This window comes from Leptonotus elevatus, chromosome 7 (assembly GCF_054856555.1).
Source record: "Leptonotus elevatus isolate MCC_2025b chromosome 7, RoL_Lele_1.0, whole genome shotgun sequence".
Classification (NCBI taxonomy): Eukaryota; Metazoa; Chordata; class Actinopteri; order Syngnathiformes; family Syngnathidae; genus Leptonotus; species Leptonotus elevatus.
The window spans coordinates 2,886,644-2,910,415 of NC_141245.1; the positions used below are offsets into that span (position 1 = coordinate 2,886,644).

General features: G+C 39.0%; 3 protein-coding genes across 9 annotated transcripts in view; 1 reads left to right on the plus strand and 2 right to left on the minus strand.

Moving 5' to 3' along the window:
• Positions 1-4,313, minus strand: part of msi2b (musashi RNA-binding protein 2b) — a 106,222-nt gene extending 101,909 nt beyond the window's left edge. For all 3 annotated transcript variants that reach the window (XM_086081412.1, XM_086081410.1, XM_086081411.1), the window contains exons 1-4: positions 4,042-4,313; positions 1,693-1,733; positions 1,466-1,547; positions 114-198 (exon numbers count right to left, since the gene is read on the minus strand). In XM_086081412.1, the coding sequence (XP_085937538.1) occupies positions 114-198; positions 1,466-1,547; positions 1,693-1,733; positions 4,042-4,100 (267 nt within the window). In that variant the 5' untranslated portion in view covers positions 4,101-4,313. The remainder of the gene's footprint in view (positions 1-113; positions 199-1,465; positions 1,548-1,692; positions 1,734-4,041) is intronic.
• A 5,623-nt stretch (positions 4,314-9,936) lies between these two features.
• On the minus strand, positions 9,937-13,587 carry LOC147170381 (gap junction delta-2 protein). 2 transcript variants are annotated; one of them, XR_015095571.1, is made up of 3 exons: positions 13,444-13,587; positions 10,287-11,689; positions 9,937-10,233 (listed from the first exon to the last, which is right to left on the minus strand). XR_015095571.1 is itself a non-coding variant. In XM_086080509.1 (2 exons), exon 2 carries the CDS (start codon positions 11,679-11,681, stop codon positions 10,584-10,586), a length of 1,098 nt encoding a protein of 365 aa, XP_085936635.1. In that variant the 5' UTR covers positions 11,682-11,689; positions 13,444-13,587; the 3' UTR covers positions 10,282-10,583. The 2 variants fall into 2 exon arrangements, 1 of the variants encoding a protein (XP_085936635.1); XM_086080509.1 differs by lacking the exon at positions 9,937-10,233 and having other exon boundaries at positions 10,282-11,689.
• A 2,469-nt stretch (positions 13,588-16,056) lies between these two features.
• The window catches only part of LOC147170382 (vascular endothelial zinc finger 1-like), a 41,164-nt gene continuing 33,448 nt past the window's right edge, over positions 16,057-23,772 (plus strand). For all 4 annotated transcript variants that reach the window (XM_086080568.1, XM_086080570.1, XM_086080569.1 and 1 more), the window contains exon 1: positions 16,057-16,181. In XM_086080568.1, coding sequence (XP_085936694.1) covers positions 16,149-16,181 — 33 coding nt within the window. In that variant the 5' untranslated portion in view covers positions 16,057-16,148. The remainder of the gene's footprint in view (positions 16,182-23,772) is intronic.

Below are 23,772 nucleotides of genomic sequence, written 5' to 3' on the forward strand. Positions count from 1 at the left end.
CCACAGAGGTAATCCCTTATACAAATCAATGAAATTATATATGGATATTGTGCAATATGTTTGGTGCATGTTTGCATATCATTGATGCAGCGAGAATGAAGAGTTGGACATACCATTTTAGAGTCTAACTCATGATGCGGCTGTGCCAAGACGTTATCTACGCTGGCAGAATCTGCAAAAGTGACGAAGCCAAAGCCCCTATTACGAAATAAAACCCACATATGAATATATTTGTAAACACTATTTGTTTTCAGAATTTAACATAATGGATAGGCTATTTTTCATATTCACTTGTTTCTTATTGCTCCGCACATTATAAAAAGCTTCCTTCAATGAATACTTGACTCATTGAGCCATTTGCAACAGTAAGAAAATCATATTTTGGCTATAATTAATGTGAGAACTTTGTTGTTGTTTTATTGTTGAACAGTCAATACCTTTAAAAACAAATGTTTCCACTTGCTGTCGACTGAAGATGACATCACCTGTGCTGAGGAAATAGGTATTGACTAATCATGGCTCAGTTTGCTGACTAAGCCCAGAAAACAGGTGAGCCGTGATTGGTCGTTACCTATTTCCTCAACACAGGTGATGTCATCTTCAGTCGACAGCAAGTGGAAACATTTGTTTTTAAAGGTATTGAGTGTTCAATAATAATCAAATTAATTCTGTACAAAATATATACTGTAAATGGCTCAATGTAGGGCTGCTCGATTATGAAGAAAATATTAATCACGATTAATTTGGTAATAACTGAAATCACAATTAGGACAATCATTTGTTTTTTGGTACAAAACAAGAAAATGTTCAAACGTAAAAAACATTAGGACAAATACATTTCTTTGAAACACTATAATTATGCAAGTTCCTTTTGGACCAAACAAGTGAAATGTTGTTAAATTAGACTTCTTTTTTTTTAAGTGCAAATATATACATTTAAACAACTCAAAATTTGTATTAATAATATTTTATTTTTGTTTACGATTATGCCTATTTTGTAGTGTTTGGAGTGTAATAATTGAAATTGTAATTGCATTTCGATTAATTGCACTGCCCTAGTTCAATGAGTCAAGTATCCCTTTCAGCTGTAAACTGTTTATAATTATTAGCCTTTTATTTATATATGTATATATATATATATATTAGTGCTGTCAAAGTTAAAGCATTAACTCATTGATTAATCACAACAAAAATTATTGCATTAATCATGTATTAACGCAGATTAATCACACTATTAATTTTGACTGCAGATGATCCTTTACATGACAGCAGATGGTTACATTAAAGGTAGCGGAGGTTGTGTTTGAGCTATATACATAACTGCATGCATTAAAGTAAAGCATTTAATAAATGTTTGGATATGACATTCAGAATATTTGTTCATGTCAAACTTTTGTTTTTGTTTTTTCCATTTTAAATTATGCAAGCTTGATTAGAAAAAGAGAAGGATAAGATGTGTTTTTACCTGGAGCGTTTTGTCGTTGGGTCTCTCATTACCATACATTCTCTGATTTCACCAAATGTATTAAAATAATCTTTAAGGCTGTCTGGGGGAGAAAGAAATATAATACTGGTTAGCGTAAGTCGTTTTTTTAACAAAAAGCTGAGTGTGTGGGTTATAATCTTACTACCCTTGTTTTAAATACAGGGTCAAATGGAGGACTCATCAAAATAACCTGCTCGGCTATTTACCTGGTGAAGTTTGCCAGCTGAGGCCACCAATAAACATTTTCCTATTGAAGAGAAGAATAAGTCAATAAAGATGTCACATATGAGCAGCCGAGTCCCAGCTGTTACCCAGACTTCATCTCAAATTCTACATAAACATTCACAGACTAAAATCTCCAGTTGTGGAAAATGATATTAGTGCTGTAAAATATGTATTATGACATATTCAATTCTTATGGAGGACCAATACTGCCAATATTATATAAATTAATACACTATTAATAATTAAATAAATGTGTCATGAATTAAACATGTTATTTATTCATTACATATGAAATTAAATAAACCAATAACTAAATACATTTGTCATGATTTTTTTTATTCATTAAATAAGAAATTAAATAAACCAATAATTAAAAAAAGGTGTCATTCATGAATTAAATTACCTATGATTATATATATATATATATATATATATATATATATATATATATATATATATATATAAAATTATTTCTGTATTTAATTATTTATTTCATGGTCCTGTGTTGCAGCGTTTCATGAATTTATTTTATGTCAAACTCGCCCATCAAAGTTAGTGGGCGGGGCTAAAGCCTGCTTCACTCAAATTTTGTCTAACTGAGAGCGTAAATCTAAAGGTAATGGAAACGCACCTATTTAGGTGTATAGCGCCACCCAGCCTATCGAATTATGTTTACTAGCCACTCACTCTGCATCCATCGGTTATAAGCGAAGTGCGCATCTCAGACCGCGCAGTGCATAGTGCGTAGGGGGGCGTTACCCGGCCACCAAACAGTAATGGACTAATGGAAAGCATGAAAGTTGATGATTTAATCAAGCGTTTTTGTAGTCGCTGTGGATTGAATTGTTACAACGAGGTCTGCGTTCGGCAACAGACAGAAACGGAAAGACGAACTGGCTGCCCTTGCATATGCTGCATCGATTTCAAAAACGGTCTTATTGACAAAGGAGGAAGAGAGAGACGCTGTGAAAAATGAAAAAGTAATTTCTGACCCCTTAAAGACAAGTGACGGATGGCTGGAAGAAGCTCATTGTTTGAAACTTTGGCCACCTTGCATGTCAGCCGATATTGCTGAATGCAAGGACACAAAACAGGGACGTGATCAAGAGACAGGTCGGTTCTTTCTTCACTGAAGGGGTCATCAATTGGGGCTCGAAGCAGGTTCTTAAATGACCGTCACACCATTAGTTTCGTTACACGTACGTCCGCTAGCGTTCTTGATGCTTCCATCTGCTCTCTCGGTTTCAGGATATTGACAAAATAAATGTGTTCAAGAAATTTCCCATTTTAGCCTCTTTTATGTCCGTTTGGATCTTTTTTTTCTGTCTGGAAATTGGGAAGACTGAACGGAGGTTTACAAACGTACACTTCCGTCTTCTCGAGCTTTGCAATGGTGGTCTTTTTTGGGCCTATAAACTCCATTAGGTCTGTTAAAAATTGCACAACTGCACCTGTTGTTTTGTTAATTAAAGCTGAAAGCCGTTTAAACAATGCTTGCAAGCTTTAAGGTGTGCAGTTACGCAAACACTTTCAGCACTCCATTCGCCGCCTTTCAAATGACGGCTTTGTTTGGTAGCAAGTTTTTTGTTTTGTTTTACATGATTTTCACGCATGCGCAAACATAATGCGCACTTCGCTTATACTGAAATTGATTTGCCTCGACTTGGTGAGTTTAACAGATAAAATAAATTAATGAAACACTGCAACACAATGACTGACCATGAAATAATTAATTAAATAGAGAAACAAATAATCATAGGTAATTTAATTAATTAATGTCATATTAAATAACAAATAGATTTATTTAATTCCATATATAATTAAAAAATGAAACATTTTATTAATTCATGACGCATTTATTTAATTATTTAATGGTGTATTCATTTATTTAATTTTGACACTTTTCGTCCTCCATAAATTCTATGGCTACAGTAAGTAGTTCACTATCCAATCATAGCATGTTCACAAACACAAACCGAATCTGTTTCGTTTAAATTCGGTGAAGCTGAAATGTTACGCAGACCATGCTCAACTTCAAATATTGTATGTAATAAAATGTCTTAATTGCTCCTCCAGCTTGTGTCATTTCGACAGCCTTGTCAGTCAGACAGAAGCGTAGCACAAAGTAGCAGATTTTTAAAAGTTTTGTGTGTTACACGCGACCACCATATACTGTAAAGGTGTCCAAATGTGGACAGCTAGGGCACGGAAGCGAAGTTTCAGAGTAACGCGGATCTGTACAATTAGCAATGCCTTAAACCCATACAGTATATATATCGCATTACATTAGAGACAAGGATAGACTTAGTTTTGATTGGCCGGCATCTTACCCCGGGTCGTGTGGATCGGTCAGGGGTGCAGACGTGACTTGGCGGTCGACTCCCTCCATATCTGACCTCGCTACAGGAAGGGACACGCGAAGACTACTGGCTCGATAGACTGACTAGACTAGGTAAAGGACTAGTGCTCCGTCACACGTGGGTTGATCTCTCCTCTACCGTCACCGGTTCCACTTTTACGCTCCGTTCGGTTAGTCACCCCGCCCACAGCAATACTAACACCCTGCATTGTCAATGAATATAATGTTGATGCAAGGGGGCGGGCTTCTCCTTTCACAAAGTCAAGTGTGTGTGCATTAACGCTGTACTATCGTGTCAGGTGATTGGGGGAGGGGGGTTGTTGGGGCTACATGGCGTTATTAAGATTTTCCATAGTCTGTCTGCTTTAAGCAGCACAGTCAATAAGTGTAATGGATGGATGCGTGGTTTGGTGGTTTAATTATTGGTCTTAGTGAAGGTGGAGGGGACTACACTATTAGTTTACATGGAAAAAACACAGTTTTAACACAGTTTGATCTCTGCACTTTACCTAGTTTACATATACTGGGATAAAGTATAGATAGCATAGATGTATTTTTCACTTTTTTTACTTATTAAAAGGTAAAGCAAATACAGCACATTCAATATCCACTGGCAACCTCTGGTTCAAATCAATCAATAAAAGCCATAACATTTTGGCAGTAGTGCCCGCTTCGTTGAAGAAGATGACGAGAGGTGGAAAACAGCAAAGCGAGCATGGTGTTGCCAATATATTAACATTATTTTTATTTTTATTTTTTTCTCTTCTCTAAGAGCTCAGTATTGTTCATTCGGTAATTTTACCGATTTGACATGTCATCATCATGCTCTTTTTTTATTTTATTTTGTATGTGGGTGAGTATGTGTATGTGCGTGTGTGCGTGCGTGTGAGTGTGTGTGTATTCATTAGTTCACCAAAAACCTATAAAAAAATCCCATACCGTTCACCTAAACCGAACACCGCCGTCAGGTAGTGATGGGAAAACGAAGCTTCATGAAGCACTTGTGATATTTTTTTACTCCCCTAGATGGTGCTCTTGGTTTAAATATAAAGGCTAGTGCAAAGGAAATTGATTACATTTCCACTGCATCTTTCAACCAAGAGTGGCATCTAGAGGCGTCAAAAAATATTACAAGTGCTTCATGAAGCTTCATTTTCCCATCACTACCGTCAGGAGACCCGAGGAAGGACCAAAGAAAAGAAAGGAAAGTGAAATCCAGCACCGACCAGACACCACCCACCGGGCCACCAACCAGAGTCCTTCACCAACCCCAGAAACATCTAAATTCCAACAAATCAGGGAGACCTCAAGAGACCAAAGGAGAGACTGAGGAAAGGAAGGAAGGACAGACGAAGCAGAGTGAGATCCACAGACACCAGCCTCCACCGATTCAATGACCTGAGGAAGAAGCAGATTGTGTCTGAGTTTCGATAGATGCTGGTGTGGTGGATCTGGCATGCATGAAAATCTCCACAAAAGAGGGGAGCCGTCGACCCCTGCCAGGACAGAGCAAGCGCAACACCTCAGGGCCCCCCAGGCCGCGGCAGTGTGAGTTTGGCCATGTTGTCTCAAGTCTACTCTCAGGATCATGATACGGTGAACTGGTGTTACATCTGGCTCATGTCCATCAGTTCCTATGGTAAGAGATGTTCTGATCCATCTTATCCACTCCATTCATGGTGGCATCGTAGTCCAGAACCAGTGTCTTCTCCGTGATCAGACTGTACCCACTCCTCCGAAGAATATGCATTGGACTCGGGGTACTCTTCATCGTCCGATTGAACGTCCGCCTGTGCAGAAGTGCTCGTTTTCCGCCGTTAGCATCGCGAGCCGGTGAGGCTTTACGACGCGATCGAAGCCGCCGCGTCAACGCTTCCAACTTCGGCGTCAACCTCGGAGTCACCATCATCATCATCATTGTGCTCTTTAGCATTGGTCGTTGCTTTTCGTCTTTGAAAAAAATGCTCAAGCGTGAGCTGCTTGCAACCGGTCGCCATTTTCGCTTCCTCAGCCATTCTCCCCTCAACACTCTAGCTCCGCCTCACGTCTTCTGCTGACGTCTACCCGAGCTTGTCCAAAGAGAGTCATCGCTGCCATCTAGTGCCCAAAAATAGTCATTATACTAACTCGACCTGCTTGATACTTTCAGCACAGCTTGCCAAGGCTTTCCTCCACCCGTTTCCAAAAAAAACCAAAAAAAACATAGTGAACGTCTTTTAACGTCTTTGGCGGCGCTCATTCGGATTTTACTAAACGTTATTAAACGTTTTTGGCGGTCAAAGAGTTAACATTCATGACTCCTCTAGATGGCTAGAAAGATTGTAGTAACAGGGTTGTTGTGTGTACGTACACTGTAACGAATTGACTGTAGAATTACCAAAGAAATAACTGGCAAAAAATGTGCTAGCTAATTCTTGTAAAATCTCAGTAGGCCTACATTACTGCATTTTTTTTTTTACAATAATTTACTGTATATCAATTACAGTTACTTATTGTATTTACCTTTACAGCAATTCACTGTAATCTATCACTGTTAGACATTTCAAGTGGTTTTTACAGTAAATTAATGGCAACACTGTTGCCAGTAACTTACAGTAGCAGAGCTGTATTTCACATTTACAGTAGTAAAGAGTTACTGTAAAGATGGAATGTGGTTTTTAACTGTAAATTACCTAATTTTACAGTACACTACTGTAGGGTGTGCTAAAAAAAAATCGATACGGAAATCGCAGCAGTAGGAGAGAGTGGGGGGAGCGGAGAAAAGAGACACTGGTGCGTTGCACACAGTTTTCTTAATCAATAAAAAAAAGGTGTACATGTATAGGTGTCCCACGAATTCAAGTCTGTTCTAAAAAAATAAATAAAAAAAAGCTCACCTGTGATTGGACAGTCTTGCTAAGAAAAAAAATAACAGGAAAACTATCAACATTTATTTATTTATTTATTTAAACTGAACATGGTACATGTTTCTTAATGTACCAATTTTCCTATATTTTGTTTAAAAACTAAATAGAATGTGTTCAATTATAAAATGTTTTTATTTCCCCAAATATTTCAAATAAGCATAGTTAGAGCAGTAATTGTAATACTTTGATATTTTTACTTATATTGGCCCATGCCTATTTGTAAAGTTTCCCGGTGTGTCTGTGAAAGTGGCACTTTGCTCTGCAGCACACGCATATTTGGACCACGCATGCCACTTGGTGGTAATCCAGAAGAGCTGCTAACAATTGTTTTTTTGCCATCCAGCATAATAAACAAATCATGTATATAGGTATACATATGGCTCAGTGGTGTAGTCCAGGTACTACGTGGGTATGGCACGTGTCAAGATCCGGTCCTCGAGGGCCTGAGTCCTGCATGTTTTTGAGGTTTCTCTACTCCAACGCACCTGATTCAATGATCAGGATAATTATCAGGCTCCTGCAGAGCTTGCTGATGAGCTTAAATATGAATCAGCTGTGTTGAACGTGAGAAACCTCTAAAACATGCAGGACTCAGGCCCTCGAGGACGGGACTTTGAAACCACTGGCGTATGGGGTAGATGCCACGGACTTCCGACTTCTGGGTTCCACACATCACCGTCGTTTCCGGCCACTGATGGCCGCGTTCCAAAACTCGCACCCCCACCCCTGCGCCTCCCAACCGCGCAATTCAGAGCTTACACATGTGGCGTTCACAAAAGCCTAACTTTATTATTAGAAACCTTCAATATTAAAAAACAAACAAATCAACAAACATCTGCGGGTGTGTTTTTAGACACCAAGAATGTCAGCCTATGTTGGATCAAAGAAAACATTTAATTTCACCCAATATAGGCTCCAGAAGAGGACAGAAAATTTACCGGGGGGGGGTGAACCATCGATCCTGGCTACGCACTGGGCGCTCTCTGCCCCGCTTTGCGGGACCTCGATTTGCCTTTAGCTCCGCGTACGTGGAAGAATTTAGTTAGTTTCACTCAATATGGGCCCCAGGAGAGAACTGCAAATTTACCCGAGGGATGAACCAGCGATCCCAGCTACGCACTAGACACTTTCACAACCCCTCCAGGCACTCTTGGCCCAGCAAAGCGGGGCCTCGACTTTCCTTTAGCTCCGTGTACGTTCAAATTTATTTAATTTCACTCAATATGAGCGAAAGAAGAGGAACACAAAATGTATGCTTTACAAACTTTTCTTTTAAGTATTATACTGATATTATTATATATACTATAATGATTTTTTACGAGTTTGATTATTTATCTTTTTGCCCTCCCTACGTGTAGTGCGTGATAAGCGTATGCCGAGTGCCGTAGTCGTGCTACCGTTAAAGAAAAATCTATCACCTGTCAGAATATGCGACCCTGGTGCAGTAGTGGGCAAACTCTGCCCTTGAGGGACCGGAATCCTGCAGGTTTTGGATGTTTCCCTTCTTCAACACAGCTGGTATATATATGATCAGCTCATCAGCAAGCTCTGCATAAGCCTAATAACAATCGTGTTAATTGGAGTCAGCTTGTGTTGGAAGAGGGAAACCTCCAAAACCTGCAGGACTCAGGCATTTGAGGACCGAGTTTGCCCAATCTTGCCCTAGTGTGAATTTGAGTGCATTTGAGAGATTTGTTAGAATGTTTTTAAACCAAGGGGCATCATTGTATATTGTTATTTAGCTTGCATGTGTGATACACCTAACTCTATCTGTAACCTACTGATGAAACCTAGTTTAAGTTAAGACAGTGACCCTTACTCTAACGTTTACTTTCCGACAACACCTAGTTGACACTGTTAACATAAACATTCTTCTTCTGTCAAACTCTTACACATTCCATGGTTGGCATTACACCCTGGGGTCACAAATTCTGATGTGTCACTATTCTTTCCAGAATGCTGACAGCGTGCAGGTGCGCGGCGTGCAGTGCTAAATATAGCTAAACATGCCATATTACATTTGGAGAAGGGTGCAGCGTCTGGGCTGTAGTTATGAAGTTACACTTCATACCACAAAATGTTACAATTGAAGTCACTGTCAACAAACAGACGTCACGTGTGCTTACAGTAGTCTACATGAAATCTCATATTAAGAGGATTGGAGCATCTGGAGTGTAAGTCCCATAAACTTCTCCAGTTCTGTTTCTGGACGCCTGTTTTTCCAAATGCAGAAGATGGTTGGACATAACCAAACAAAATTGTTGTTAGCGAAAATGCTGAGTTGCTAGTAAATCTGGGAAATCATTAGCTACATAGTGGCTGATAAACAAAGAAAGTTAGTCCCTGGTTTAGTGCATCATACTGTGTACACTGTTTAAAGAAAAACAGGCCAACAAAATGTTAGTGTATCAAAAGTCACTGCTTCTGTTAATCATTTTTAATATGTATTTTACTGCAGGAGGCTTAAGTGTGCCTCAGTATATTTTTAAACTGGAGACATGGAATTGAATAAATGGTTGTCCTTCAACTGAAGCACTCTCCGGATGGAACTGATAGCTTAGATCACCATCTACAGGACAAAATTCACATTGCAGCCAAGACAGAATGACAGTTGTTGATCGATTCTGTGAGTTATTTACACCGTCGTGTTTACTCCCATTTTGAGTAACTAAACATAGATAAGCACACATCATAATGAAGGCCACTGGTTTGAACATTATGTATTTTGTAGCGCTTTTGGATGGAAAAATTAAAACATAAACAGTAGTAAGGAATTTATTCAAACATTATTCAGGTTTTCTAATGTAGGCACTATAATCACTCACCAATCAACCAATCTAGAATACATTTATTGTTGTTTAATGCAGTGTAAAATGCATCATTAGTACAATCTTAATATTTGAATGTATTGGATAGATAGATAGATAGATAGATAGATAGATAGATAGATAGATAGATAGATAGATAGATAGATAGATAGATAGATAGATAGATAGATAGATAGATAGATAGATAGATAGATAGATAGATAGATAGATAGATAGATAGATAGATAGATTTTTTCTTTTTTTTTAATCTTCATGTCAATAAGCCTGTAGCTACAGGTATTTATTTCAACATTTCTTTTAACAAATAAACATTAAATCTAAAAATACAATAGCTGACATTTAAAAGAAACCAACAAAGGTGGCAAATCCAGGACCAGAAAGTAAAAACAATGCAACTGTTTGGTTTCGGCCCCTTGTGCTAGCTAGCAGCTAGCTCCCTACCAGGGAGCTAGCTGCTAGCTAGGGAGCTTGTTAGCGAGCACCTGTGGCTAAAGCTAAACTGTGGCAGGGTTTTTACTTTCTGGATTTGCCACCTCTGGAAAGCAAATGAGACTGGATCAACAATGCCTCAAGTGGTGATCAACACTCAATCCCACATAATCGAGATAATTATTCACAATCAGAGAATCAGTTCATCTGTAATTGCACCCATCACTAATGCTAAAGGAACTACTAAGGTAAACCGACATACCACATTTTGCCAATACTTTAGTACATGAATGAATATAGTATATGTGAAAACAAAGACAAAACATTTTTATAGCATGACCACGATGCTGTCACAGCCAAGACTTCTTAGTTCGTCCCAATCTGGCCATGTTGGCCAACTTGACCTTCACCTTGTCTATGTTCTCTGGACTCCTCTTTGAGGTGCATTCCACAGTTGAGTCTGTCTCAAAAGAGATCGCCGGGGCATGTGTGAGCAAACCTGCCGTCTTCTCTTGAGCCATGGCCGATCGGGTCTGCAGAACCAGCTGACCTCTCAGCGAATGTCTGAGTTGGAGCAAGAGGGGGTTTTGCTTGGAGTACATTTTTTCCGGATCCTTCTCCTGACTGCAACAGTTGGAGCAGGCTGAGCAGAGGACACGGAAAATGTAGACCCAGCCCAGGTAGTGAAGTTCTGCAATGTTGAGCACAAAGCAGCCCAGGCTGATGCTAAACATAAAGTTGAGGAAAATGGTTTTCTCAGTGGCACGAGACACAAAACAGTCTGTGCGAGTTGGGCAAGGATAGGTCTCACAGCGGTAGAGGTGAGGCACCTCGAAGCCAAATAACAAATACTGGCCCACTAGGAAGGTGATTTCCATGATTGATCGAAGTAACACATGAAGGATGTAGATGAGCAGAACCTGGTTGGATTGCTTGGTGGGGTCTTCTGCCAGCGCACTGTGACCCTCCTCCAGGAAGCTTTGTTGCGCTCTTTCTCTCTCATCCCAATCCTCCCGACTATAATGAGGACAGTACGTCGGCACGCCCACCCTCATCGCCACCTTGCCGTCCTTCTGCCCAGTGCCATGCCTTGAAGGCCTCTGCCTCAGCACTTGCCCCCGTTGCCCGTCTAGCTTCTCATCTTTAGCAATTTTATGCAAAACAAATACGATGTAGAATATGGATGGAGTGGAGACCAGCACAATTTGAAAAACCCAGAACCTCAGATGGGACACGGGTGCAAATGTGTCATAGCAGACGTTGTTGCATCCAGGCTGCTGGGTGTTGCAGGTGAACTTGGACTGCTCATCGTTGTAGACGGCATCTCCTACCAAGGCTACCAGCAGGATGCGGAAAATGAGCAGCATAGTGAGCCAGATCTTGCCGATCACTGTAGAATGATTTTGGACCTCAGACAGAAAACGCCCAAGAATGGACCAGTCACCCATGACTTGACCTTAATTTAAAAAAGATAATAATAAAAAATAATATAGTAAACCATTTCACCACTGTTTTTTTTCTTAAAAATAACACCATATTGATTATAGAATACATCCACGTAGTATATCAGTTATGCACGTTTTTGTCTAGTTTGTTTCTATTAGGGGTGTCAGGTAGTGATGGGAAAACAAAGCTTCATGAAGCACTTGTCATATTTTTTGACTCCCCTAGATGGTGCTCTTGGTTTAAATATAAAGGCTAGTGCAAAGGAAATTGATTACATTTCCACTGCATCTTTCAACCAAGAGTGGCATCTAGAGGCGTCAAAAAATATTACAAGTGCTTCATGAAGCTTCATTTTCCCATCACTAGTGTCAGGCGATTAAATTGTTGAATCGTAATTACTCATTTGCTCCCAAAAAAACATATAAAAATGTTCTATTTTAAATAATGCCATGGTCCCAAAAACATATTTACATGTTTGTTTGTTTGTTTGCTTGTTTTTATGCTAGAGCATACAGAAGGCTTTGATGCAGCCTCTGATGTGAAGAGGTCGCTTAAAGCAAAGGTAGTTATTACGGCCAGCAGGTGGCAACAGAGTATAAGAAATCAACCGGGGCCTCGTTGCAAAAAAAGCTCTTTTTAAACAGATTTGTGAATAATGGTAAAACTTATATTCTATATTATAGCTATATTCTAATGCTAATTTCTGCAAAACGGAAAGAAATACAAATATACTTTTTTTCCGAATGAAAGAAGAGACTAATCTTTCTTTTGGTAGAGGTTCCATGTTTTTAAAGCAATAGAACCCAATATTCTGTGAATTTTGCTAAATCTGTCAAAATCCGGTAAAACAGCTGGGAGCGAAGGGGGTTGCTTCAGTGAAAATGGCTGGGAGTGAATGAGTTAATCATATGGCTTCAGTAGCTAACTCACGATCAATCACAAATTTTATATCTGTTCTAAATGTACAATAAAATATTTTTTCCCCTAAGATTTCATACTCTTGTTAACGTAAAAGCTGAAAAAAAATTAAATTATAGAAATATGGCTGCAGTTTTAGTCATAATAATTCATAAAATTTAGTTAGAATTAAAAAGATGTACTGTAAGGTAAAAAAAATCGAGTGTTATATGGATTTGTGTTGAGGTCATCTTTCTGCCACTAGGGGGCCTAATTGCATTTGTAAGACATTGGTGACAGCTCAGTACATTTTTCTTTTCATATTAAAAGCTATCTAATCTTTAACTTGTGAAATTCTGCACATTTTTAAAATGGTAAAACACAACTTGACCCCAGTTTTCATTATTATTACATTTGATACTGCTAAATTTTTACATGGATGTGTCTGCTGCGTTGTGACTGGAATTCCCCCACTACAGGCTTTCCAAGTAAGGGACGGTCATCAATCGCGCATTAAAAACATTTTGTGCCGTTAATTTAGGAACTTTAAATGAGCTCAAAATTAACTAGTTTTGACACACCTAGTTTCTATATACGATACATAAATGAGTTCATTTGATGTTATGCAAATGTCAAGTATGAATAACATGCTGTCGTTTTTAAATCTGGAACTATAATAATAAAAAAAAAACTTAATAGAAGAGTGCTCATAACATTTTGGTTGTGTGCTCTTTGGCTTAAATTACCAGAATCAAATTACTGTTGCATTATTTTACCAAAAATATATGTGCAGTATAGCTATGCTGGACCAGTTATGCTTTACTTAGCCAATTAAATAATGAGTAACAGAATGAAATTTCAACTTACCTTCATGTAAACCTGAACTTTCCGGAATAGATTAGAACTAAGCTTTGCAATGCATTTTTTTGGCTTTTTAAATCTTGAAGTTTGGATGAGATGAATCCTGTTGAGCCTGGTAAGGGAGAATAGGCTGACCACACATAATGAACCAGTCCGTCTGAAACTGGCATTGTGCAGTGTGGCTACAAAGGCAGGCAATGTACAGTGCAAAACACAATGAGGGGGTTCCTTTTCTGAAAAGCTGGGAACGGTGAAACGGTTCAACAGTGTATGGAACAAGCTGGAAAGACACAATGACAGTTTATGTAAAAGCTCGTTGTTTAGCTCCTAAAATAAAGGTCAAACATTAATTATGTAATTATATTAAGGGTTTTTAGGAAGTATAGAATTTTATGTTTGTGTGTTTACATCCACAGCCACTGAATATACAATTGCAGCACTGACAAGATGAATAATATACCTCTTTAATATTAACATTGAATTTAACAATGTGTGTGAGTGTGAGTAGCGGTAGGATTTGAACATTTGTCACTTTGCTGTGGGGAAAAAAATAGTATTACACAGAGAATGCCTTTTGCAATATAAGAGTTGCTCCACCTGCTTGTCAAGGCCTTTAATGCACACAGTCTCTTAATATGAAGTGTCATTCCTATTTTTAATATTACAATTTATATTTTATAAAACTTTCACAGTGGTTTGGCATATTAGGTGCTAATATGGACTTAGTGGTTAAACAGAGCCCAATAGCCAGAGAGCTGTAACGGATAACATAGTTCAGGGGTGCTCAAGTTCGGTGTTCGAGAGCCCCTATCCAGCCTGTTTTCCATATTTCTCTCCACTAACACACCTGATTTATGATCAGGGTCGTTATCAGGCTTCTGCAAAGCTTGTTAATTAGCTGATCATTAGATTCAGCTGTCTTTTTTCATGTATGTTTAACTTCTTTTCTTTACACTACAAAACACAATTTACATTCATACTCATAATGCAGTATATTGTGCAGCTGTTTTATCAATTAGTTTTCACCTGCTCGAAAAACAAACAAACAAAGGGAACACAACATTTCAGTGGCATGGTAGCTAGCACATACATCACAGGTGAAAGGTGGTGGGTTCAAATCTAGGCTCTGGCCTTTCTGTGGGGAGTTTGCGAGTTCTCTCCATGCACACTTGATTTGCTTCGGCATTCCAAAAATATGCACGGTAGAATTGAATGTATAGATGTGAGTCTGAATAGTTGTTTATTTGTGATCTGTAATTGGCTGGCGACCAGCTCAGGGTGTGACCTGCCTCTCGCCCAGTGTCAGCTGGGATGGGCTCCAGCACACCCATGATCCCAGTGAGAATGAGCACAAGAGAGAATGGACGAAAATTTCAATGTAAGTAACTCCCACAATTTTTTTTATTCATGAAGGGCATTTCATGCACTAATCAAACTCAATGTGCTTTAACAATTGTTAAAAATCAATTTGTCCAGTTACGAAGCAACACTGATTGTGACTTAAGTTAAATTTCCTTGTGTGTGTGGAACAGACAATGTGTGGAGATGAGAGGAATTTCACAAGACAGCCCTTTTAAAGGAACACTGAATATAGATGGTAGCCAAAAAATGTTTCCAGTCGTCATCCGTTCTGGCTGATGCTTGGTCGCTTTTGCGTTTTACCTCTCGAGGTAGCATGAGGTGTCTGCAACCCACACAAGTTGCTTAGGTAGTGCAGCTCAGGCAGACGGACGCTGTAGCAAGGTTTGTTGTGTTCGCCAGCACAAATAAATACCTTCATGTAATGGGCTGGCCTGCCTACTCCCCTGACCCGAATTCAATCAAGCACATCTGAGATACCGCCATCCAATGCCAGAACGTCACACAACACTGTGACGTTGTTGACTGCTGCCCTGATCCAGGTCTAAGAGGATGCCTCTCGGCAAAACATCAATTTGTCCTATCGTTTCAGAAGTATGACCAAATGTCGTTGGGAGTGCATACGGGTATCTGGGAGCTCCGCACTACTGAGCCTCATTTTGAATTGTCTTGAGGAATTTGCACATAAATTGGATCAGCCTGTGATCCAATTTTTCAAATTAAAAAGATGTACGTGATGACATAATAACAGCAAAACAATCAATAGTGCTTCGTCAGACATGTTTACATCTACAAAAATGCATATGTAATATTTATAACATGAATAAGTAATACATTTAACATTAATTTTACATCACATTAGTTGCATTTGAGATCGGCTAGAATCCGCATAATTTGATTGACACTGTTAGAACAGAGAAGCATTAACTTGGTGTTCATTGCTGTGGCTGTAATTTGCTCTGTTGTAAATACAGCAGATACTGTATCAAACTGAGTGCTGTGCCTAATATTTTTACAGTACAGTTTTATATTATGGCATTTTATCTTAGTGGCACGGAATGGTCGCAGGCCTGTTTTATTTTATTCTTTAATTTTGATTTTTCCATTTTAAAACTCTAAATGCTTACATATAAATTCGGTCAGAAATTTTGATAGCGGTATAGATTTTAGAGTGGAAATAAATATTTTGTCGACAACATGACAAAACGGAAATCCGTAGTCAAATCCAGACGAGGTGGTCCATTTTATTTGGTTCACTCCGCGGGATGACAGGAAGTTGCTGCCATGTTTAGCTGGCTGCTTTGTTGAGGATTCCTTCTTGGTTTCCAGCAGGTTTTAGCACAAGAGTTGCAATGGAACCGAGCTGGAGTACGTTTTTATTCCAAGTAAGTAACACAGCACCTACGCGTCTCTGAAAAAAATGCATGCTCATCGTAGAACGGCGCAAATAATGTTAGTCAACTAGTGATGTTTTGTATTGTTTTTTGAAATTGAAGAAGAGTTTGCCCAGCAAAACAAAGGTGTTAGCATTAGCTTACTAGCTAGCTCATCCAGCAGCAAACTACTGTATCGAAGACGAGAGCCACATTTGTCTGACGCACCGATTAGCTGAAGACTACCTCATTTAAGTCGGTTTAATGACAACTGACTTGCATCATTTTGGTGTTTTAAAAGGCGGAATTTAGGTGATATCTACACTGAGCCACTGTTGCGCGCGCGCGCTAACTCAATAGCCCGAGCCATTGCTTTTCCATGTAGCTGTGCTAAGCGTGTCGGCTGATCGTTTCGCCCAGCAGGCTTCATTTCTCCTCAGCACGGCAACAATCTAGTGGATTTCGGTCAGTGATTCAGCCTTTGTATCGTTGATGAGCGTACGCTCATCGAGGACGCATGGTCGAAAGAGGGTTCACCACACAGCCAAGTTAGCTGATAACAATGTAAACTCAATGCTAAGATCGGTAGCACGCGGAGCCCTTGCAAAAAGATTACGCGCAAGGATTGCAAACTTTCGGATGTTACCACAAACCGCAGGAGCATCGCTTTAATAACAAGAGTAAACAAAAATCTCAACGATGAAGACCATTACGTCAAATTGAACTGTAGTAGTTTTTATTTATTTGAAGTAGATATCGATGTTTATTTGATACGTATCAGTAGGGACTTGTAGTGAGTTAGAACTTCATAATAGCGTGAATACACTTGCCAATTGTCACTTTTGTCACAACTCACTTGCAACGAACCAAGATTGCTTAATTGCTCACTCGCTATAGTTATGTCTAATTACATTCTGGTCTCTGTCGTGATTGTGTCATTTAAGACAGTGATTCCCAACCTTTATTGAACCAAACAAGCAAGTTAGAATAATATCATAACTCATAATCTCATAACACTACCAAACAAAATTGTAACAAACATTGGATACACATGTCAATTATATACTTTCTGCCATCTAATAGAAGATAATGTATTTGTTCCGTCTGTCATCATATGTCGCTGGCATAGATAGATGGACAACGATACATTATTTCTTATAAATAATTAATAATTATCACCAATAGAGTGAAATTTGAAAATTTCCTAGACCACACTAATGTGCCTCAGCACACTGGTTGGGTAATCACTGATTTTAAAGCCCCTGTGTGTAATAAGTGAACACTAGATGTCGCTATAGCATAGAATGCAGCAGATATGCACGCATTTAGAAGCACGCACACTACGGTGGCTCAGAGACCACACTTCGCAAGCCTACCACCTCGGTGAGTGTGAAGCCTGGCGAGCAACGCCATAAGACAGGGTGAGCCAGATTTAGCTGGAGCAGCTAACAAGAGCGGCTAGCGGGAGTTAGTCGGAGCCATGGGCTAGAGTGGCTAACAAGAGCGGCTAACGGGAGAAGCCAGTTAAAAAAAAAAAAAAAAAATAGCTTGTGAGAGCAAAGCAGAAGGTGACAAGCGACAGGAGCCCGAATCACGGGACTCAGCGACCACCACTTGCAGGACCCAGCTGTGGAAGGTAAGCAGCGGTCTAACTACGTTCACGAGGTTGTCCTTTGGGCATTCGTAGCAGGAAGATGACTACAGCCATGTAAAATAATTAGTGATCACTAGGCCGATATATCTTTACAAAAATAAATTGTCTGTGATACAGCGTGGGGGGGTTGGGGGTTGGCTGTTGACATAAATAGTCATGTGTTTTTTAAATGAATTATTAGTTCACCACTAGATTGTGCTCGGAATAAATATATTCTGTGACCAGTGCAAATTCAAGTAGTTGTGAATATTGTGTCAGCTTTCAAGGCAAGGACAATTAATAGGTCATAAAGTACCTTTTACTGTATTATTTTAGTTGAAACAATTCCTTTTAAACTCTGCATTGCTTGCTGGAAAAGGTTGAGACTGCACTTTTCTTTTTGCCACCTGACATAGTCAGTCAATATGGTAGATTTTGTCAAACAAGTTGTACACAATACAGTATAATTATTCTGATTTAGACTTGCAGGTCTTTACATCAAAACATGGCTTGGCGCACAACTGAAGTCAAAATCGAATTGCCATAATTTGTTGGAATTTTTATTTTTATTAATTATTATTTTTTTTTTTTACCACAACGACAGACTGTTGATGATCAAATGCAGAAAAATAAGACAATTATGTCTCAGTTACAGAGAATATTTACTGTTGGAGTTGAGTGTAAAATTGAGAGGATTTGGATAAATTTAAATCAAGCAAAGTTTAAAAATGATTATCAAAATGATCATCTGATCAATTTTTTAATTGATTAGTTGCAGATGAATAAGTTAAGGTTGCACATCTTTTGTTAATATTGGATAGATTGTTTAAATTGAATAAAATATTATGGATTAGGTATTTGATTGTTTATTGCCACGTTGGCCTGACCGATATGTATTTTTTTTAGGCTGATACCAATTTTTGGCAGAAAAAAATACAGATTACTGATTAATCTGCCGATTAATTAAAAAAATATATAATGCATAACATTTCCCACCCACCCCACGATTCCTTTTCAATGGGTGTGTGTCACTTACACACAAATTTTTGCTATAAAGATTCTCTGCTTTGAATGACCATAGTATGACTTTATCAACTAATTTCATGAAGTATACAAGGATATTGTATAGATTTGTGTCAATAATAAAACCATTCTTACTTGTTTACAACTGCTGCAAAGCATTAACCTTTTCTTTTATATATTTTTATCTTGTGTTATTTTCACGTCTTGGGACTTATTTGGCTAACCTAAGACCTCAGGGATTGTATTCCCTGCTATGTCATGTGGAAATGTGTGTTGACCCCCCCCCCCACACACACACAAAAAAATCCTTGGATGTTTGCATCCTTGAATAATTGTTTTTGAATCCTTGAAATATAAACTTTCAATATAACTTGAAAGCACAATGACAAAATAAAACAATAGGAAAGTGAAATAAGAATAGACTAAAACAATAGCACCTGGAAAAAAATTAACAAATACTGTACTGACTGTTACTGTGCCTTTTGGCCTCTTGGGGGCAGTGTGGAGTATAGGCTTGAAGTGAGTACAGAAGGAAGTTGTGATTGAATTCTATTAAAATAACTGTTTTTTCACACACTGGGAAGAATTTGTGCCTTTGCGTAGTTTTATCTTACCTGTGAGTATGTGTTCCCACAGCATTTGTGAGTGGATAGTCGTTATTTGATGAAAAGTTTGGTGGTTTTGTTTTACTGTTAACTCCAACTGAGGTGTCATTAAACAGCTTAATGGACGCTTGGGGGACAGCAGAATAACATACGCTACACACTTGCTAGTTGCTAATGTTACGCAAGCAAAATTGTACATTCAGGGTACTTTCATAGCGTCGGAAACTTCGGTTTTCTTCGATGATATCTAGGGCTGCACACTGACATGTTTTGGCCAAAACCAAAAATGAGAAATGCTTGGCCGAAACGGCGGAAAAAAGTTATGCCAATTTTTTTTTAATAATCATTACTTTTATTATAATTAATTAAAATTATAATATTAAACACTTGCGACTGGCTGGCAACCAGTTCAGGGTATACCCCGCCAACTGCCCGAAGCCAGCTGGGATAGGCCCTAGCACCCCCGCGACCCTTGTGAGGACAAACGGTTAAGAAAATGGATGGATGAATTATAATATCATTATAAAATATTTAGGTCTATTTAGCATGGGTATTTTAACAAAGCACAATATAAATTGAAATGCGTCCACACCAGACATGTTGGCGAATGGTAAACACCAAACGGGGGGGGGTGAGCAACTGAGCATTTTCTGGCGGTGCAATTGCACTTTATAGTCAATGTACAGTATTTTGCAGCGGCGGGCACGGATGAGTGCAGGGCGGATGACGCATTTGTAGGCTATTTGGAGCGAGACACGTTGCGGCACACTTAAAATCTGCACATTCACATATTCACCAACATTTAAAAATAAATACATTTCTTCGCACCAACCAATCTGCTTTGGGAACGGACTGCAAAGTCACACTTGGCGTCCTGTACAGATCTGTAGTCACACGGAGATAGTGGTAAGTATGTACTTGTTTAAAACTGTTGACAGCAATAGTGCTAACATTAGCTAAAGTATTTAACACGGCCATCAGAATGCAAGTGAAAAAGTGGAAGCGCTCGAGGGGTTCTCATCAAAAAAAAAAAAAAAAAGAAGGCGCTGCAGGAGAAAGAGTGGCTCACCTGTAGTGCAGTCCTCGGCTCTGCCTCTCTCCTCCGGTGTGCACAATGAAGCTGCCGGTACTCATAAACGCCAGTGAGCACACTTACTCCCGTGTTTGGTGTTTAATTCAAACAGACTTGCTTGCTTGCAGCGTTTTTTGTTTTTGTTTTTTTAGTTACCACAACATCCTCTTTCGGTCATATTCTTTTGGCTTGAATTTTTTTTCGACCGAGCGCCGAAAATGCAAATTTTTGCCATTTTCGGTTGAAAATGTTCAGTGGCCGAATATTCGGTGCATCACTAATGATAACGTTTTAAGGGGAAAATAATCGGCCAATTGGCCAATGTTTGAAGGCCAATAATCGGCTGATTACAATTGACAGCCGATTCATCGTTCGGGCCCTATTATTGTGTCCTGAAGCAAAATTGCGCGCAACCAGCAAAGGTGCTGTTGAAGCAGTCTTAAGTAGTTTACAGTCTAAAGAAGAATAACGTGTTGGCTATGGAAAGTTGAGCTACAGTGTCTGATACAACCTCTAAAAAGGTTAATAATTGTTTTAAGATGCCACAGCATGTCACTAAAAGCATAGCAGAGTATAAAAACAGACTGTGGTTGTGTTGGTTGCTAAATACTACCTTGGTTGATGGTTCAACAGCTGTAAACAATGCAATACATTCACCAAATTTGCTCCCCATTCTCCAACCCTACTGCTTTTTGGCTTGGCCCTGGCAGTTATTGGAAGCTTGCTGTGCTACTTGTATACTTACTAGTACCACAGACAGCAATTTCATGTTTTTATTTTGCCACTCTGTCTGTGCTTGTGCCACTGCTGCGTGTGATTACGTAGGAAGTACATTATTGTCAATGACGCAACGTCATGAAATGTTCACATCAGCAACCCACGGTTAAATCAGCGAAGGAACAAAAATTTTGCATCAAACACTTAAGCCGCACCCGACTGCGCGAATTGCATTGACTATAAACGTGCCGCCAGAAACGCTTAGCTTGCATTGGGTGCACACAAAATTTCGTAGAGTAAAGTACGCGTTTAGTTACGATTGAATTATATTAAAATAACTTATGTTTTCACACATTGGGAATAATTTGTGCCTTTGAGTAGTGTAAACTTACCTGTGAAGTCGATGCTAACTTCCGGTTAGTATTTTAATGGAATCCTCCCTTCGCTGTTAGCATTAGCGCTAGGCTAGTGATGTTTTAAAATGAAGCTTGTTTTGTATTTAAATATTCAGTGGATGTAATTCTTATCGTCGTGTGTTTAATTTTACAGTTAACTCCAACTGGGATGTGATTAAACATCTTAAAGGATGATTAGAGACAACAGAATAACCAGAATAACATACGCTACACACTTGCTAGTTGCTAATGCTACGCAAGTAAAATGGATCCATTCAGGGTCCTTTAACAATGTCGGAAACTTAGTTTTTTCCCGATGATAACGTTTTAAGGGAGAAATAATCGGCCAATTGGCCGATTGTTTTGGCAGATATTTAAAGGGCAATAATTGGCCAATTATAATTGGCGGCCGATTAATCGGTCGGGCCCTAGGAAAAATTGAGATACGAGGATTCAATCTGACGCCTGCGATATATTGACACAGAGCAGGATTGGAATGGGTCAGTGGTTTGATTGGTTGATTGATTGATTGTCTCCCAACCTTAAGGTTATGTAATTGTTCCTCAACTTTTAAGTGTTTTTTGTGTGTGAATATTTTACTCTAAGTTCAGTCTCGACAAAATTTACTGTGTGCGCGCGCATGCGCAAGTTGGTTTTGCATATTGTCTCTATCCAAAGATAAGAATGTATCACAAGTTTTTTTTTGTATTTGGCAAAAAAAAAAATACGTTTTTTTTTTCTTATCCATTTACTCCTTTTTCTGTCTTTTATCTTGAAAGAGGAATTTCTCCCTTCACAGCAAATTTGTATCAAAACCATCAAAGCAACGTCGTGGGACAAACGGCAGGCTTTGGTTTCCCCAGTCCTGAATAAATATGCTCAGAAAATGTTAATTGCAGTAATAATTCTAGTGGAAGTAGCGCAGTGTGGCAAATATAAAAGCGATTTGACAATGTGTGACTGCCCCCGACTCGCTCGGCCACGCTAAAACACATAGCGTGGCTCCTTGTGTTAAGAAGGGATACGGGTGGCAGCTGAACGTTCCCCACCCCACTAAGGCTGCAAGCGCATCAGGGCTCAGATTTGTGTTGAGCATAAAAGAACACAGTGGGGTAAAACAGAGCACATTGGATAACTGCCCCCCACTCAAAATACATCTCCCCTGCTTGGCTGACTGTGTTTGGATGCTTGGCTGAACCTGAAAAGCCAAGGGTCAGGTCTTTAACCCTGCCCTATGGTAATTCGAGAAAAAAAATAGTCTTTCTCTATCGCCATGTTTCTGAGCTGACCAGTTGTAAACCAGCTAGATACATTGTGAATTTCTTTTTTTTCTCTTGCCAAAATATTCATACAAGCTCCCACCGTCTGTTCTGTCTATCCCACTGGGAATCTGCCATGACCAATTGAACAATGCCTGCCAGCAGCTGCAGACTTAAGATGTCCTCTGTACAGATTGTTTGAAAAGCTGCGGTTGTGCTGACCAGCCCTGTAAGTGCCTTGTTTGTTGTCTGTTTTGTACCCGGCCTTTAGTTTAGGAAGTTCTTCTATTTATTTATTATATTTGATTAAAATTGCGGTTCTGTTTGTCTGCATCATCACAACTTGATCGACAACACAATCCCTGCACCATATTTGATTTGGGTCATTTTAGAATTTATTAGAATTATAATGTAGGTTCTTGGCGAATACCAATACCAGTTACGATGGCGGCCGATTCTTGTGACCATTTTACGATCAGGAACTAGAATATAGAATAATAGAAACTGTCTTAATTTAATGCAATTTTTCAGGAAAATTGAATTGTAGGTCTTTAACTCATTGGCTCCCAGCCATTTTTACTGAAGCAACCCCCTTCAATCTAGTTTTACTGGATTTTGACTGTTTTTGCAAGGCCCACAGAATGTTGTGTTCTATTGCAGGGATGTGATTTTTCCGCTAATTCGCGGAATTCCGCTTTTTTTTATCTCCAAAAATAAAATGTTACAATTTTTTAAGTGGTAAAAAATCCGATTTCGTCTCTCGACAGCATTCCATTTTAGTGTTTCCGTAACTGAAATGAAACGGATCTTGCGATTGGCTGAAGTCTCCGTGTTGACCAATAAACGCGCTTGTTATAAAGGCATAGGCGTATGCCATTGTTTGTTGACCAATAAACGCG

Coding starts and splice junctions, on each gene's coding strand:
- LOC147170381 (XM_086080509.1), bottom strand. CDS start 11,681: ATGGGTGACTGGTCCATTCTTGGGCGTTTTCTGTCTGAGGTCCAAAAT.